General features: G+C 46.9%; 1 protein-coding gene across 1 annotated transcript in view; it reads left to right on the top strand.

Moving 5' to 3' along the window:
• Positions 1-16,946, top strand: part of CACNA1A (calcium voltage-gated channel subunit alpha1 A) — a 316,609-nt gene that overhangs the window by 186,636 nt on the left and 113,027 nt on the right. The window contains exons 5-7 of the mRNA XM_029216768.1: positions 3,959-4,050; positions 6,922-7,074; positions 11,098-11,291. Coding sequence (XP_029072601.1) covers positions 3,959-4,050; positions 6,922-7,074; positions 11,098-11,291 — 439 coding nt within the window. The remainder of the gene's footprint in view (positions 1-3,958; positions 4,051-6,921; positions 7,075-11,097; positions 11,292-16,946) is intronic.

Consider the following 16,946-nt stretch of genomic DNA (forward strand, 5'->3'; position numbering starts at 1 on the left):
ACAAGGCCCTGCGCCATCTGCCCCATCACCCCCCAGGCCTCATCTCCTCCCACTGTCACCCTGGCTTACTCAGTTCCAGCCACACTAGCCTCCTTGCTGTTCCTCACATGTACCTTTGCACTGACTGTCCCTCTGCCTAGAGTTTTCCTCTGACATATTCCTGTGGCTCACGTCACATCTTTATCCCACTGACTCTTTCTCCATAACTGAGCTGTGTGGTCCATTCACCACTGGCCACGTGTGGCCATTGAGCACCTGAGCTGAGATGTGCCATAAGTGTAGAATATGCACCAAGATTTCAAAGACGTGCTCCGAAGGAAAGAATGGATAAAATGTCTTGAGAATAATCTTTCATATTGATTGCCTGTTGAAATGATAATGCTTCTGATACACCAGGTTAAAGAAACTACATTTATTAAAGTTAATTTTACCTGTTTCTTTTGACTCTTAATGTGGCTACTGGAAAATTTTTAATTTCACACATGGCTCTTCTTGTTTTTTCCTTTTTTTGTTTTCCTTTTTTCTATTCTGTTTTTAATTGAAGTATAGTTGATTTACAATGTTGTGTTAATTTCTGCTATACAGCAAAGTGATTCACTTATACATATATATACATTCTCTTTTTTTATATTCTTTTCCATTATGGTTTGTCATAGGATATTGAATATAGTTCTCCGTGCTGTACAGTAGGACCTTGTTGTTCATCCATTCTATATATAAAAGCTTACATCTGCTAACCCCAGCCTCCCACTCCATCCCTCCCTCAACCCCCTCCCCCTTGGCAACCACCAGTCTGTTCTCTATGTCCAACACATGGCTCCTCTTAAAGTTCTACTGGGCAATGCTGGTCTGAACATCCTTAGCTCTGAACTACTTCCCTGCCAGGCAGGAAGAGCAGTTGGCCTTTACCAATTGATATGTGTGTCATCACTCCCCTCACCCTGCCCCACGCTACCAGTGCACCCCCTTCTCTGCACTGCTTTTCTCCCTTGTACTCATCACCCTGACATCTGGCATATTTACTGCGTTTATTCTCAGCCTCCCCCATGCAAACAGGGATTCCTATGACTCGTGTCCCCAGGACCTAGACAGGGCCTGACACATTGTAAGTGCCCAGTTAATGTTTGTGAAGTGAGTGAATGAAAACTCCACAAATGCTTGTCATTTTACTGTGCATGCCCTCACCGATGGCTTTTATCTGCCAAGAAGGAAGAAAGTGAAATAGACTGGTGATCTATAGGATGGAGTTTTAGGAATGCCAGTGAATATCGGAAAGTTGGGAGAGGAGAAGAAAAATAGAATTAAATGAATGAAAAGTTCTTTGGGGTTGCGTGGCATGGCCCCCACCTATACTTCAGCTTCGTGGCACCACCCAAATCCCCACCATGCACCATCTCATTCTTTGAATTTGCCAAGCTCCTTCCCACCCCAGGCTCTTCGTCTCTGCCATTCCGTCAGCCTGGAAAGTTCTTCCCCCACGGACCAGATTCCTCCTCCTCTCCCATGAGCCCTCAGCTTGAGACGGGGTCCTCCCTGGGTCCCAGACGAGTTAACACTACCTGCTGTGTGCCCTCAGAGCTGTTGTTTTCCCCTGCTCTCTCTAAGAATGCATGACACCTGTGACGGATTCATTCTCTGTGTGCCTTTTTTGGTTAAACATTTTTCTCCCACATCAGCTCCGTGGGGCAAGGAGGACCTCAGGTATTGCTTTGCCCAGCACACAGGACGTGTTCAGATATGCATTTGTTGATGGTGGAAAAGGAGGTCAGCCCAACCTAATAGACCCGTCTCTGCTCTAGGAATAGTTGGGAACACCCCTGTCTTAGTTTGGTGTGCCTCCATATTGACCGTGAAACAAGGATTCAGGTGCAAGTACTTCATCTGGGAAGTGACTCCAGAAGTGTGGGTGGGGGACAAGGGTGGGGAGACAAGGAAGAATGAAGGGTCAAGCAGGTTACCCGCTGCGGGCAGCTGGGTTCAGCCTCTCTGGGAGCCTGTGTAGAGCTCACACCTCAGAGGATCTGGGAGGAGGGGCAAGGGAGCTGGGGAATTCATCCACCTACTCCCAGCAATCTTTGGTGGAGGGCTGCTCTCACGGGGGAATTCACTCCCTGGGCCTGTCTCAGCTTCAAAGAAAGTCCTGAGACAAAGGCGTGCCAATATTGGTTATTTACAGATGCAGATACTGGTTGTCTCAAAGATAAAGAGACATACTATATATAAAATAGATAATCACCAAGGACCTACTGTATAGCACAGGGAACTCTACTCAATATTCTATAATAATCTATATGGGAAAAGAATCTGAAAAAGAATGGATGTATGTATATGTATAACTGAATCACTTTGCTGTACACCTGAAGCTAACACAACATTGAAAATCAACTATACTCCAATATAAAATAAAAATTAAATTAAAAAAAAGACAAAGATGGGACTTCCCTGGTGGCGCAGTGGTTAAGAATCTGCCTGCCAATGCAGGCGACACAGGTTCGAGCCCTGGTCCGAGAAGATCCCACGTGCCGCAGAGCAGCTAAGCCCATGTGCCACAACTACTGAGCCTGCACTCTAGAGCCCGCGAGCCACAACTACTGAGCCCGCATGCCACAACTACTGAGCCCATGTGCCGCAACTACTGAAGCCCGCACGCCTAGAGCCCACGCTCCACAACAAGAGAAGCCACCGCAAGGAGAAGCCCGTGCACCACAACAAGGAGTAGCCCCTGCTCACCGCAACTAGAGAAAGCCCACACACAGCAACGAAGACCCAACGCAGCCAAAAATAAATAAATAAATAAATTTATTTTTAAAAAAGACAAAGAGATGTAGATACTGGGTATTCACAGATGCAGATATGGTTGTTCAAAGTAAAAGTCATAAGATCCAGATCCCTGGACAAAACTGAAGACACCCCCAAATTATTTGCGTGGTCTCCCTCCTCTTAACCACAGAGCCCTCTGTTTTTCAGCATTTCTTGCCCATCATGTGAGGCTCCAACAACAGCGTCTTCTGTGGCATAGTCCCATGGTGGTTCCTACTACATTTCTTATTCAGGAAACGCGTCTGGGGGTTCCTTGGGTTGAGGAGGGTCTCTGGGACCCCTTTTCTCACCAGCAATACTTTTTACAAATGAGGTCTTAGGATGGGGTCTTTACGGGGGGGCTTTCTAAGGGAGGGTCCTCTCACCTATCACCGTGATTACCTACTCACCTGTATTTACAGGAGTGACTTTTCGCCCTGAGGTTCAGGGTCTGTAGCCCCCTTCTGGAGCTGATGTCAGCTGCTCCACCCCAGCAGGGCTACACCCATTGTTTGGGTTGTTTGAGTAGCTTAGTGTACTTCCTGTGTTCTGGGCACAATGCCAAACACTTCACATGTGTCAATTCATTTAATCCTCACACCCCTTTGATGTGTAGGTACTGTTGTGATCCCTGTTATACAAAAGGGGGAACTGAGGCACGGAGAGGGGAAGTAACTTGCTCAAGGTCACCCAGCTGGGAAGTGGCAGAGCTGAGATTTGAACCCATGCTGGCTGGGATCTTAACACTAAACTGCTTTCTTGCCAGTTGGTAAAGAGACCTGAGCCCCAAAGGATCTGCCACTCCCCCTGGTCCTTCCCCCAGGGCCTCCCAGGCTCCCCAGGATCCATCCTGATTGTGAGTTGCAAAATACACTGAAAGTCACCCCGACCAGGTGCCACAGGAAGCTCCCGTTCTTCTCAGCCGAATGTTTACTGAGTATCATCAACCATACACCTATTTGGGGTCTTCGTAAATCACCTTTTATCCTGTGAAGCAGGTACTATTAACACTGTTTTACAGGTGACAAAACTGAAGCCCAGCCATGTCAAGTCACCTGCCTGTGGTCACCCAGCCAATACACCACAACATCGAACCCCCGCCCACCTATCTGACCCTGAAACCCACCTTCTGCTTTCTGTTCTGGCTTCTTTCTTCCAGCATCTTGGCAACAGTTGGGACGGAGTTTGACCTAAGAACGCTGAGGGCAGTTCGAGTGCTGCGGCCGCTCAAGCTGGTGTCTGGAATCCCAAGTGCGTGAGTTTCCAACCGTGACCAGGGGTCTGCTCAGGGGTCCCGCGAGCCCTTGGTTTCCGCTCTGCATAGCGTGTCACAGGAACCCTTGGGTGCTTCCCCAGCCTGGGTCAGGGCAGCCTCCACTTTGGGGAAGTCCCTCAGGGGACTCCCCACCAGGCTGCAGGTCTGGATGAGCTCCTGAAAGCCAGCCAGGAGCCTCACCCATCACCACAGCACCCATTTATTGAGCATTTCTCTATCAGGAGCCATGGTAAGCGCCACCCAGGTCCTCATACTCACAACCCTGTGAAGTCGATAATGCTGATATCTCCATTTTACAGATGGGGAAACTGAAGCTCAGGGCGGCTGAATAATTTGAGCAAAGTCACATGGCTGAGAATGGCAGAATTAAGAGTTAGCCAGCCTGACCCCAAGCCTGGTAATACTGGTGGCAATGACCGTTACCATTCATTGAGTGCCTACTGTGTACTGGGCACAGCAGAAAGAGCTTTTTGTGTATTATCTTACTTCATCCTCACCATCACCCAGTGAACCCATTTTACAGATGAAAAAGCGGAGGCTCAGAAAGGTCAAATGACTCACCTGAGTTCTTAAAGCTTGACAGCAACGAGCTCCAAAATCTATACTCGTTCCATGCTATTTTCTCATCCTCCAGGGATGCTTCTACTCCAGATCCTTTGGGGGTGGCTGCACTATACAGGGTCAGGATTAGGTTCAGCTGGAAAAAACAAAAGAAAAACAAAGCAAAACAGGGCTAAACTTTTTCTGTCCTACTGCCTCAGTAGTAGTAGTAGTAATAATAATAATAATAATTCCTATTTTTTAACATCGTTATTGGAGTATCATTGCTTTACAATGGTGTGTTAGTTTCTGCTGTATAACAAAGTGAATCAGCTATACGCATACATATATCCCCTCCCTCCTGCGTCTCCCTCCCACCCTCCCTATCCTTCCCCTCTAGGTGGTCACAAAGCACCGAGCTGATCTCCCTGTGCTATTATTTTTTATTTATAAGCACTTACTATGATCTCCCTGTACTATTATTTTTTATTTATAAGCACTTACTATGTACCAGGCACTGTTCTAAGTATTTGACATTTTTTTAACTCATTAATCCTCACAGCATGCCTGTGAACTATGTTCTGTTATTACCACCATTTTACGTTTCATTAACTTCGTTATTCAGGTTCATTGCCATCCAGATTTAAAGAGTTAAGATTTTCCACATAACCACCAGCAGGGTCTTTTTGTTAGAAAGAAGGCACTTCTACTCAAGTGTCTGCAAGATTCCAGTGGGTGCCTACGTCGTATTAAATCAAGGGCCATCCCAAAGCTAATACTAATAAGAATTTTTGTTTAATGACCACCTATGATGTGTCAGGGACTTTGCTAGGTATGAACCTTCTCATTTAATCCTGAGAGGGAGGTGCTATTCTAATCCCCATTTACAGACGAAGAAACCAAGGTTCAGAATGGGAACTTCCCTAGAAGCAGATTTAGATAGGTGTTCAGATGCACTTGCTTTATTGGGGGAGTGCTGTCAGGAGAGAGAGAATGAGGGCAGCAGGACGGGGTAGCAGAAGAATCTGAACAAGGATGCAGTCTCAGCCGGATCCTGCAGGGAGCTCTGGAGTGTGAATAGCGTCAGAGTTGTTTCACTTGAGGCAACAGGCCGGTCTTTTGTACTCCTGTGGTCAGTTATTGGGGGTGGGAGGTGGGGAAGCGATAGCCTCCCAGGTGAGGAGCTTTTGATAACCAAGGGCAATACTATGAAAAGAGGAGCATCTGGGAGCCATTAGCAGCAAATGCCCACAGCAGCTGGAGGGAGGGTCCACCAACAGCAAAGGAGATCTGGCCTGGACATCAACTTCAGACAGTGTCCAGAGCCTTAGCCACTCTGCCACGTGCATCAATCACCCTCACATTTTGGACCCCTTGGAGTAGCATAGTCCCCCTGTGGTCTCCACCCATCAGGAGGTGCTAATCGTGGGCCATGGGAAGTTCTTCTCATCAAGAAGCAAGACCCAAGCTGTATGTTTGAATCCTCATTTTAACCATGGACTTTCCTAAACATACAGAACAGTGGTTACAAACAGAGGATTTGACATCATTCCGACCTGGATTCAAATCCTGGCCCTGTTATTTATCATGCCCTAAGGTGAATCATGACATCCGCTGAGCTTTGCTTCCCACCTCTGTAAAATGGGGATAATTTTACACGTGAGCCTGCCTCATGGGGTTGTTGCTAAAAGCCAATGAAATAATGTCTGGTTTCTCAGGGTTGAAACTAGGACATTGACTGCTTTCCCAGGCAGAGCTGCGACTAGCGTATATGGCGCCTTTGTATGAATTAGGAAAAGACGCCCTCTCTTGGTGGAAAGAAGTTAGAAAAAGTCACCCCGCTCTGGGTGAAAGCCACCGGACACCCAAGAACGGGGCTCAGAAAGCCATGAATTTCCACCTCTTTCTTGCCCAAAAGGTCATCAACTGGGACAGCCTATGTCCAATACTTTAAAAAATATTTTAAAGATAAAAAGTGGGGAATTCCCTGGCGGTCCAGTGGTTAGGACTCCGAGCTTTCACTGCCACAGTCCCGGGTTCAGTCCCTGCTTGGGGAACTAAGATCCCACAAGCCGCACGGCGCGGCCAAAAAAAAAGCCAAAAAAAAAAAGTGCTCTAAAATATTAGGAGAAATTGTTCCTATTATTATAACGATCAGCCTCTGTGTCTTCCATCTATCTTCCCTCACTATCGCCCAGTCCCCAGCCTCCTGCATGCTCTGGGTTCCCTCAGGAGGCATCTTGGGGGTGGGATTTGGGGGTGCCTTCTCATGGGCCTGTGGGGCCTCTCTCTGTGTGTTTCCCCAGGTTTACAAGTCGTCCTGAAGTCGATCATGAAGGCAATGATCCCCCTGCTGCAGATCGGCCTTCTCCTATTTTTTGCAATCCTTATTTTTGCAATCATAGGGTTAGAATTTTATATGGGAAAATTTCATACCACCTGCTTTGAAGAGGGCACAGGTAGGTCCGAGCAGCAGCATATTTTTTTCCCAACCTTCGTCCCCTTTCTTTTCTCCCTTAGGGATAAGCTCCTGCAAGGGATCTACAGGGGTTTGCTTCTTTCTCCTGGAAGCTGGGAGAACCTCCTCCCGAAAGCACTGCAGGCAAGGCAGGGGGTGAAACAGTCCCCGAGATCTTAGTTGTTGCTGGGACATTGCATTGGGGTCCCCGAGAAGCTATCTCGGGGTGAGTGGTTTATTTGGGAAGTGATCCCAGGAAGCACCATCAGAGGAGTGGAGAAGTGAGACAGGGAAGGGAAAACATCTAGTAAAGGGGGTGTTATCAAGTAGGTTACCGTCTTGGGCAACCAGACCTCAGTTCCATTGGGCACCTCGGGGAAACAACGTACGTCACACTCAGAGCCATCCCACATGTGGGGCGAGGGAGCTGGCTACTTATCCACCAAATTCTGTCTGAAATTGGCAAGGACTGCCCCCTGGGAGGGCTTTAAGGCCCTGGCACTGCTGGCTGCCCTGACACTGGGCTGGAGCACGTATCAAAGGTGTTTTCGGTGGGAGCATGTAGGGGCAAATGACAGCAGAATATAGGTGCAGTGCCCACAGCCTCTGCCTAGTTACCTTGCAGTGACCCCAGACCCTAATGCATGCTGAGTTCTAAAGCCTTCTTACCCTGGAGGAGAGAGTCGAGGATGGCTCCTGGTCTCCCTCTGAATGTGCCATAAAGACATCCCGCTGGGAGTCTTGGCACCAGCCAGTCAGAACCAGAGCGCAAGCAGGATCTTGGCTCATCCGCTCCCGGCACTATGCCAGTGTCAACCCCTTAGCTGCTGGATCAAGAAAGCAGGGTGGGTGCAGGAGAAAATCCAGGAGGGCCAGGAGGCACAGCCCTGGTGCTCATCTCTGAATCAGCAGTGGGGCAACGTGGTTGTACAATGCTATCCACACATTCAAGGACCCAATAGCTTCCAGATACATCTTTGATTAAATCCCCTGCTATCCAAACCTAGCTACTTGCTCTCTGACCAAGAACCAAATGAAATCAAATAGGAGGGAAGCCTGTATTTCAATATTTGGACCACGGGCCGCCTCACTGTGGACCGGCTGAATGACAGTGCTAGTCGTGCGTCAAAGAAACTGTGAATTGAGACAGTTAAAGCCCAGAGGGGAGCCCGTTGGGAAGGGAAAGAGATTTCAGGCCTGTTTTATTAGGTAGAAGATTCTGACCTGGAGTGGTTTCCCATCCACCTTCTCTTCCCGATGACCCCTGGGTAGCAGAGCCCTCTCCCCAGACCTCCCAGAGGGCAGCAAAACCCAGTAAGGAAGGCTTATTTGAGATGCTTTTATTGCCTCCTTTTTCTTGCTCCTCCCGTCTCCTTCTCTCCTGGGCTTGTGAAGTTTGCTCAATATGGGATGTCCTAATTATTTCTTTCCCCGATGAAGAAGGTGTTAATTGAGGCAGAGCTATTTCTGCTCCTGGCCTCGTCACCCAGGCAGAAATGCTAGAGGGAGAGATACAGGGCAGGGCCCCTCGGAAAAATCAGCCGGAGATAGAGAAACCAGGATTCCTGGATCCTAGGTTTCTTGTTGCTGTTGTTGTTGTTTTTTCTCTCTCTCTCTCTCCAGCAAAGGGGACAGAGGACTGGCTTGAGTCTGAATTGAGGTTTTAAGGGGACAGATGTGGGTGGGGCAACCGGAGGGTAGGAGGCCTTGATTTAGGGAGGATGACTGAAAAGCTCGCAATTAAAAATATAAGGCATGTGAGTAAGAGACAGATATAAACAGACACCCAGGCAGCAGGTTAATTTTAAAATATATTTATAATCAAATTCCTCAGACTCTCTGGATGGTTGCTTTTCTAGAAGCAGCCCTCAGAGTGTTTCGTGATGAGGGGGCAGGTGGGGGGTTGGGGGGAGCGGGTCGCAATCAAGAACACCACTAGGCAAGGCTGCTAAAGACAGACAGGTTTTCTCTTGCAGACAGGTTCTCCTTATCATCAGGAACCCGGTTCCTGTGTGCCCAGCACCGCGCTAAACACCCAGAGAAATGCCAAGGAAAAGTGGAAGCGTCCTCCTTTCTAAGAGCTTCCAAAATAGTTTGAGGAAACAAGACCCCTGGTCTGCAACGAGTCCATAGCAATGCACGTTGATGCTGCTTTTGTCTCCTCACCAAATGTGAACATTCGGGAGCTATTGTAGCCCTGAGGAAAGAAAGGGACCAGTGTTCACTAGGCTAACCCAGGGGCGGGTGGCGGGGGGGAGGGTGCACATTGGTGGATAGGTATTGAGCCAGACTTGGACACAAGGTGGAAATGGAGAAGGTTTTAGACAGAGGTGACCTTCCCAACAAACAATGGTTCTCATTCATTACAGGAGCCCATGGAATTTTCCCCCTTGCCCTGAGCCTTATGTTTAAAAGATTTTGCCTTCCAATCTGTATTCATTAAATAATAACCCCTGTACCAAATCTGGCCTGAGTGGGGAAGGGGTTTCCCACAACTTAAAATAGTGGCCGATGTGTCATCGCTTCTTGAGTAGTAGGTGTCCCTTCTGAGGTGGTAAATGTCATTTTGCATGACCTAGAGTTTCTATTTAACCGGAGTTTCAAAGGCCAATAAGATTCATGCATTCTATGTTGGTTTATTTCACTCTGTTGCTTACTAAATGGAGGTTAAGAATGGGCTGCAAAGCCCGTATGTAGGCTATATATAGCCTATATATAAATATATCACATTGAGATATATTTTTGTTTAGTGGGAGCTTGAGTTTACACACTCAGCTGTTTGATTTTTTGTCGGACAGTGTCACTCTCTGAAAACCTTCAAAAGTATCATTCACTGGATAGAATCCCCTCATATCCGCGGCTCTGGTCCAATGGGGAAAAGCCTGGGATATTCTGTGCTCCCCTAACTCCGTGTTCTCATGAAGATGTCTCTCCTCGGTCTCCCCATCAACACCTTAGAATTCAGACCCGACCTTTATGGCCCAGCCCAACTTTTCCAGGAAGCTGTTTTTGGTTTCCAGCAAAAGGGACATCCATTGACATGTGTCTCTTTCCTTGTGGCATTTTCACAATCTTCCTCCTGCTATTTGGGGAGAAAGCTTAGCTACTGTGCCTAAGGGTGAGTACTGTGTGTACTGGCCTCCCTCACCCCCAGAACAGCTCCCTGAGCCCAATACATCTCAAGAAAATAAAATTAGTCAGGCTACAGAAGAATAACACAACACAATTGACAAATTTGTCCTAATGGAAGTCTGGAGAACACTGCCCCCAACCACCTCAAAATGCACACAGCACAGTTACCAAAACTGACTGTATTGGGGACCTTAAAGTGCATGTCAACAGATTTCAAAGGGAAGAATAATACAAAACATATCCTCTGACCACAGCGCAATTAAGCTGGAAATCAAAGTTTTTGGAAATTAGGAGACATGCTTGTTATTTGTGGATGCAATGGTAGGATGTCTGAGATTTGCTTTAAGAATATTTTAGTGGCAAGGTAAAATATTTTAGTATGGGGAGGGGATGTGGATGAAACAAGATTAGCCCTGAGTTGATAAATGTTGAAATTGATGATAGGTACAGGGGAATTCATTATATTATTCTATTTTTGTAGATATATGACAAATTTTTAGTGCTTCCTGGTTATCCATGAGTCAAAGAAGAAATAATAACAGAAATTGCTAAATATTTTACTTGAACGATAATGATACTAATGCATGACAGAATTTGTGAGATGCAGTTAAAGCTGCATCTAAAGAGTAGTTTATAGCCTTAAGGAACATTAATTCATCCCAAAAGTTGAGGAAAAGAACAAAAAAGGAACAACGCTTAGAGAAGAAATTAATGAAATGAAAAACAATGAATAGGTCAACAAAGCCAAACACTTTGCTTTTTGGAAAAAGACTGATAAATTCATCTCAATAGCCATTTTTCTTCAACAGCATTGAATCTTCGCTGGCTCCTGTTTCTCAGAGCTGGTTTTGCTGGCCCTTTCCCCTGATTTTTCTCCCCTTCCCTTTCATAGATGACATTCAGGGTGAGTCTCCAGCTCCGTGTGGGACAGAGGAACCTGCCCGCACCTGCCCCAATGGGACCAAATGTCAGCCCTACTGGGAAGGGCCCAACAATGGGATCACTCAGTTCGACAACATCCTATTTGCAGTGCTGACTGTTTTCCAGTGCATCACCATGGAAGGGTGGACTGACCTCCTCTACAACGTAAGTGACAAGGGGTCGTGGAGAGCCAGGACCAGCCAACTCCTGAGGCTGCAGTGGAGGGAACCTGAGCCGGGGAGGCAGCCGAAGGACAACTCAACACGGCCCCCCAGGAGAGCCGGCCTAAGGCTCAGTCCTTTGAGGATATGGGAGTGTTGTCCTCAGAACTCTAAGTAGAGAAGGGCCCTCGGGAGATGGAGATCTAGAGGGCGTACAGATGCTGAATAATTTTTAATTGCACAAGTTTTCAAATATAATTTTAGATTTTTGAATATGTAAAGGTTGTGTAAGTTAAAAACCAACATAGATGAGAGATAGAGAAGTGTCCTTGAGCACCTATGCAAAGGGGCTCTGCACTGGAGCCCTCACTGGCCCTCCTCCAGCCATGCCCCTCCCTATGGGGCTGACAGGAAATGTCTACCAGGCGCTAGTGCCACCACCACTCCACTTTCTAGATCACATTTTGAGTCATCTTAGATCCTAGAATTCCCCCCCCAAGCCCAGATTCCATGGACTTGAATGAGATTCTTCCATGGGTCTGTTCTCTGACTACACTGCCCACTTGTATCCCCTGAGGGCCAAGGGTGTCCTTGGGGTGGCTGTTGGCACAGATGTGGCTGGAGTTTGGACATGCAAGGTGGTGTGTCCATGCATGTGTGTGTGGAGCACCCCCTCCCCTGCCTCCAGGTGGCAGGCCATGGTCAAGGGGCAGGGAAGCCTGTCCCCACGCCATTATCCAGTGCAGACATCCAGATTCTAAATTCCAGACTGACCTTCCAAGTGCTTATGAAGGTGTGTTTGTAAAGGAGACACGTACAGCACATTTTATTTAGGAGCTTTTAAATATTTACACATATATATGGGCCTCGGTTGGTACTCTTGTCCTAGGTCTTGAAAATGTTAAGTTCAGGTCAGAAAAGATGTACACTCCTACCTGCCCCCCACCTTCCATCCTGCATAGCATCTCTAGGAACAGACAGCAGATTTGAGATGCTCAGGCTCTTTCTTGGCCCTGACCTGCAAAGAGCTTGGGCTAAAGGCTACACCCAATTGGCCAAAGCTTGCTTGAGCTCTAGGTTTTTTTCTTTTCTTTTCTTTTTTTTTTCTATTTATTTATTTATTTTTGGCTGCATTGGGTCTTCGTTGCTATGCGCGGGCTTTCTCTAGTTGTGGCGAGCTGGAGCTACTCTTCGTTGCGGTGCGTGGGCTTCTCATTGCGGTGTCTTCCCACATTGCAGAGCATGGGCTCTAGGCATGCGGGCTTCAGTAGTTGTGGCTCACGGGCTCTAGAGCACAGGCTCAGTAGTTGTGGCGCACAGGCTTAGTTGTTCCGCAGCATGTGGGATCTTCCCGGACCAGGGCTCAAACCCGTGTCCCCTGCATTGGCAGGCAGATTCTTAACCACTGCACCACCAGGGAAGTCCCTAGGTTCTTTTTTCTTTACAAGGCTGTTGCAAGAGGAGGCTTCAGAGGGAAATGAACCCTCCTGGGAGTGAAACAGAACTGGGAGACAGGAAGGTAAGGAAACTTAGGCAGAGAGTGGGGGTGGAGAACAGGAGCTAAGTAAAGTCTGAACATGGAAACAGGTTATATCATGGGGTTGGACATCCAGAAAAAGGGTCCGAGGTTCATAGGAAGACAATGGAGATGAGCTCAGTGGTGGATGAGGAAGTGTGAGCAGGGACACGAATTTCCAGAGGGTTCTGTAGTTGTAAGCACCATCATCTTAGGGGATATTTGCCCTGGAAGCTTAGAGCTGAATCACCTTGGGGGAAGCAAACTCGGGGGAAACAGTTGAGAGAACAGAGTCAGGCATCAGGCTGCTTGGGTTCCCCTCCCGACTCCACCACTTCCTTGCTGTGCAACCTTGGACAAGTCACTTGGGCTCTCTGTGCCTCCATTTCCATGTGTGCAAAATGAGGAGAAGCAGAGTCCTACCTCACAGGGCACAAGGACTGAGGGAGGTGAATATATGTGAAGATTTAGAACAGTGCATGGTCCAAATTTGTAGGCCAAATTTTCCACCCCAAAGGGCACTCCTTTTAAAAATGTAAATGAATTTTTCAGTGTGAAAACTCCAGCAGCGCCTGAAGAAGTGGAGTGAGCCACTGGGTCCCACTTTATTTGCCACTCTCACCCCCCTGGTAACTGCCACTAACTCAGAGTAGCCTTCTAGAATTTTCCATGCACTTACATCCCACAGGCATGCTTTGGGTGGAAACCCAGGGAACAGGAATTTGAGCCTGATGCGAGCCTAGAGCAGTGATAAATTACCACAAACCGGGTGGCTTAAAACAACAGACATTTATTACCTCACAGTATGGAGGCCAGAAGGTGTCAGCAGGGCCAGGCTCCCTCCAAAGGCTCTCGGGGAGAATACTTCCTTGTCTCTTCCAGCTTCTGGTGGCTGCCAGCAATGCTTGGCATTCTTTGGCTTATAGATTATCTGTTGTCCACTCGAATACCCCATCTTCACATGGCCATATTCTTATAAGGACACTGGTCGTATTGGCTTAGGGCCCACCCTACTCCAGTACAACGTCATCTTAACTAACTACATCTGCAGCAACCCCATTTCTAAATAAGGTCACATTCTGAGGTCCTGGAAGTTAGGACTTCAACAGATCTTGGTGGGGCAGGGGTGGTGGGGACATAATTCAATTCATAACATCTCCCAAATGAAGTGCTTGCACCTGAACCCTTGTCTGGGGCTTCCTAAATTAAGACAACCTCCCCCCCACCCTGAAACACAACCACTAGGACAACTCATTGCTAAGGGCAGGGGCTAAGTGGCATCTTTGAGTTTCTGCTGACAAGGACAGAGCTATTGCTTTTCCAGACTCATTTGGGTCCTGCCCTTGTGCTCTGCCATTGCCAGGCCTGCCCTAGGACTCCCTTAGCTCCATCCAGCCACAGGCAGGCACAGTGTCTGGACTATCTGTCCTTTATGCTTGTGCTAGAGCCAAGCCCGTGAGCATGACCTCACCATCCGCTATCAGGTGAGATCCATGGGAAGAGTCCAGAAGCACCTGATCCAAGCATCTTAGAATCCACAGGCACAGATGCCAGATGGATGTCATCCAGCTGGGTGGGCAGTGCTTTATGATCCCAACATCTCATTTCTTTTCTCGGTATCATTGAAATCCATTTGTTTATTCCATAATTACTTATTGAGTGCCTACTGTGTGCCGGGAAATGATCAGGTGATCAGGGACAACACAATGAAGAAGACAGACAAAAGTCCCCATCCTTGTAGGGGAGACAGATGTGACCAATAAACATTATAAATAATAAACTACTCAGAGAGTGGAAGATAGATGTTAAGCAAATACATAATGTGGGACGTGGTGACATGACCTGTGTCATCCTATGAGGACAACAGCAGGATAAAAGGACAGGTGTTGGGGTGTGGGGGCTAGTTTGGGGCAGGCAATGAGGGAAGGCTCCTCAGAGGAGGTGACATTTCCACAGAGATGGAGAGAGCCAGGCAGATGTTTGGGGGGAGAACATTCTTGGCAAAGGGAACAGCAGCTCGCCTACACGGTGTGCTGGGGCCCCGTCCAGGTTTTTCCCTTTTCAGTTTGTCTCTTTTCTTTCCCACTTGGCTTCCTGGTTAAAGTGCCTTTTAGAAAAAGCCTAACCTTAACTAATCAGCACCCCTGTCGAAGATTTATATTGGGATGTGCACCCCAACGTTATTTGTAAAAATAGAACAAAACTGGAAGCAACTGGTTAAATACCGTATGGTCCCTCCATATGATGGAGTATCATGTCATTAAAAATCATCTGTTGGGAGAATATTTAAGGATGCGGGGAAATGCTCACCATATAATGACAAGTGGGGGGGGAACTGATTTTAAAAAAAGAATCAAGGTGAGGTAAGCCTTATGTCTTAGTCACCTCTGGCTGACATTACAAAACACCATAGACTGGGCAGCTTAGACAGCAGAAATGTACTTTCTCACAGTTCTGGAGGCTGGAAGTCTGAGATCAGGGTGTCAGCGTGGTCCGGTTCTGGTGAGGGCTCTCTTCCTGGCTTGCAGACGGCTGCCTTCTCACTGTGTCCTCACATGGTGAGGGCAGAGAGAGAGAGAGCAAGCTCTCTGGGATTAGTGACTTTTACGAGGACACTAATCTCATCATGCGGGCCCCACTCTCATGACCTCCTGTAACCCTAATCACCTCCCAAAAGCCCCATCTCCAAATGCCATTACGTCAGGGATTAGGGCTTCAGCACATGAATTGGGTTGGAGAAGGGACACAATTCAATCCGTAGAACCTTATAATCTCAAGTGTGTAATTTTGAAAATATAAGGAAAAAAGGCTGGAGTCCGCTGTACCAAGATGACCTTTAGGTAGTGGGATTGGGGAATCTTTATCTTCTTGATACTTTTCTATATTGTCAAAATTTTCTACAATGAGCACAATTTACTTTTATCCTCTTTTTTTTTAATTGAAGGATAGTTGATTTACAATATTGCATTAGTTTCAGATGTATAGCATAGTAATCCAGTTATTTTTTTGCAGATTTTATTCCATTTTAGGTTATTACAAAATATTGAATACAATTCCCTGTGCTATACAGTAAATCCTTGTTGCTTATCTATTTTATGTATAGTAGTTTCATAATTTACTTTTATAATCAGGGAGTGCATTTAAACTTGTCTTGCTAAGAGTTTAGGAGGAAAAAGATTTTTGGTTACTCATAGACCAGGAGATGGGGAGGAAGGACAGGAAAAAGAGCATTTTCTGGCTGCCCATTGTATGCCGGGTGTTTTTATCTTATATTACCTGTCCAGAGAGAGTCCATGTCAAAATATATAAATTACTTATTGATTGTCATAACAATAATAAATGGTCATTTTATTGCTTTATTATTAAATAAGCAAAATAAGTGAAGAAGAGACAAATCTTCCCTACAAAAGAATTCCATTTAATATATATAGACAGTCCCCCTCCAAGAATGGAGTTTAATCTTTCCCCCACCCCCAGTTTGAGGATAGGCTGGACTTAGTGACTCACTTCTAAGGAATAGCATAAGGAAAGGACATATATCATTTCACAGTGGAGAAACCTAGAAGACACCACCTTAACCAAGTGACAAATTTTGACATCCCAGTGGATGTGTGATCATAGGATCTTTGATTTAATATGATGAGGAGGGAACCTCACCTCCGGGGTTTTCTTCTCAAAGACTCATAACCCCATAATCATAGGCAAAACATCAGACAAACCCAGATTGGAGGGCATTCTGCAGGATACCTGAGCAGTTCTCTTCAAGACAGTCAAGGTCGTGACAAACAAGGAAAGACTGAGAAACTGACCCAGACCAGAGGAGCCTAAGGAGGCGTGAGGACTAAATGAAATGGTGGATCCTGCATGGGATCCTGAAAAGGGGTCAAACCCAAATAAAGTCTATAAATAACTGGTGAAGGAGAGATTACTGTCACCCATTTTACAAATAAGACTCTGGTTGAGAAAGTTGCCGGAGGTGGCCAGACAGGAAATGGCAGTACCAGCCTGCAAGCTCTGCATTCCTCTTCCCTGTGCTCTGAGCTGAACCCAGAGAAATAGATATTGGTGGAGAGGGGGAGAGAGGTGGGGGGTTGAGAGAGGGAAAAGGAGGGAGGGAGAGAGGAAGGGCAGGCGGGAAGGAGG

This window comes from Monodon monoceros, unplaced genomic scaffold, assembly GCF_005190385.1.
Source record: "Monodon monoceros isolate NGI ecotype Baffin Bay Population unplaced genomic scaffold, NGI_Narwhal_1 Super_Scaffold_12, whole genome shotgun sequence".
Classification (NCBI taxonomy): Eukaryota; Metazoa; Chordata; class Mammalia; order Artiodactyla; family Monodontidae; genus Monodon; species Monodon monoceros.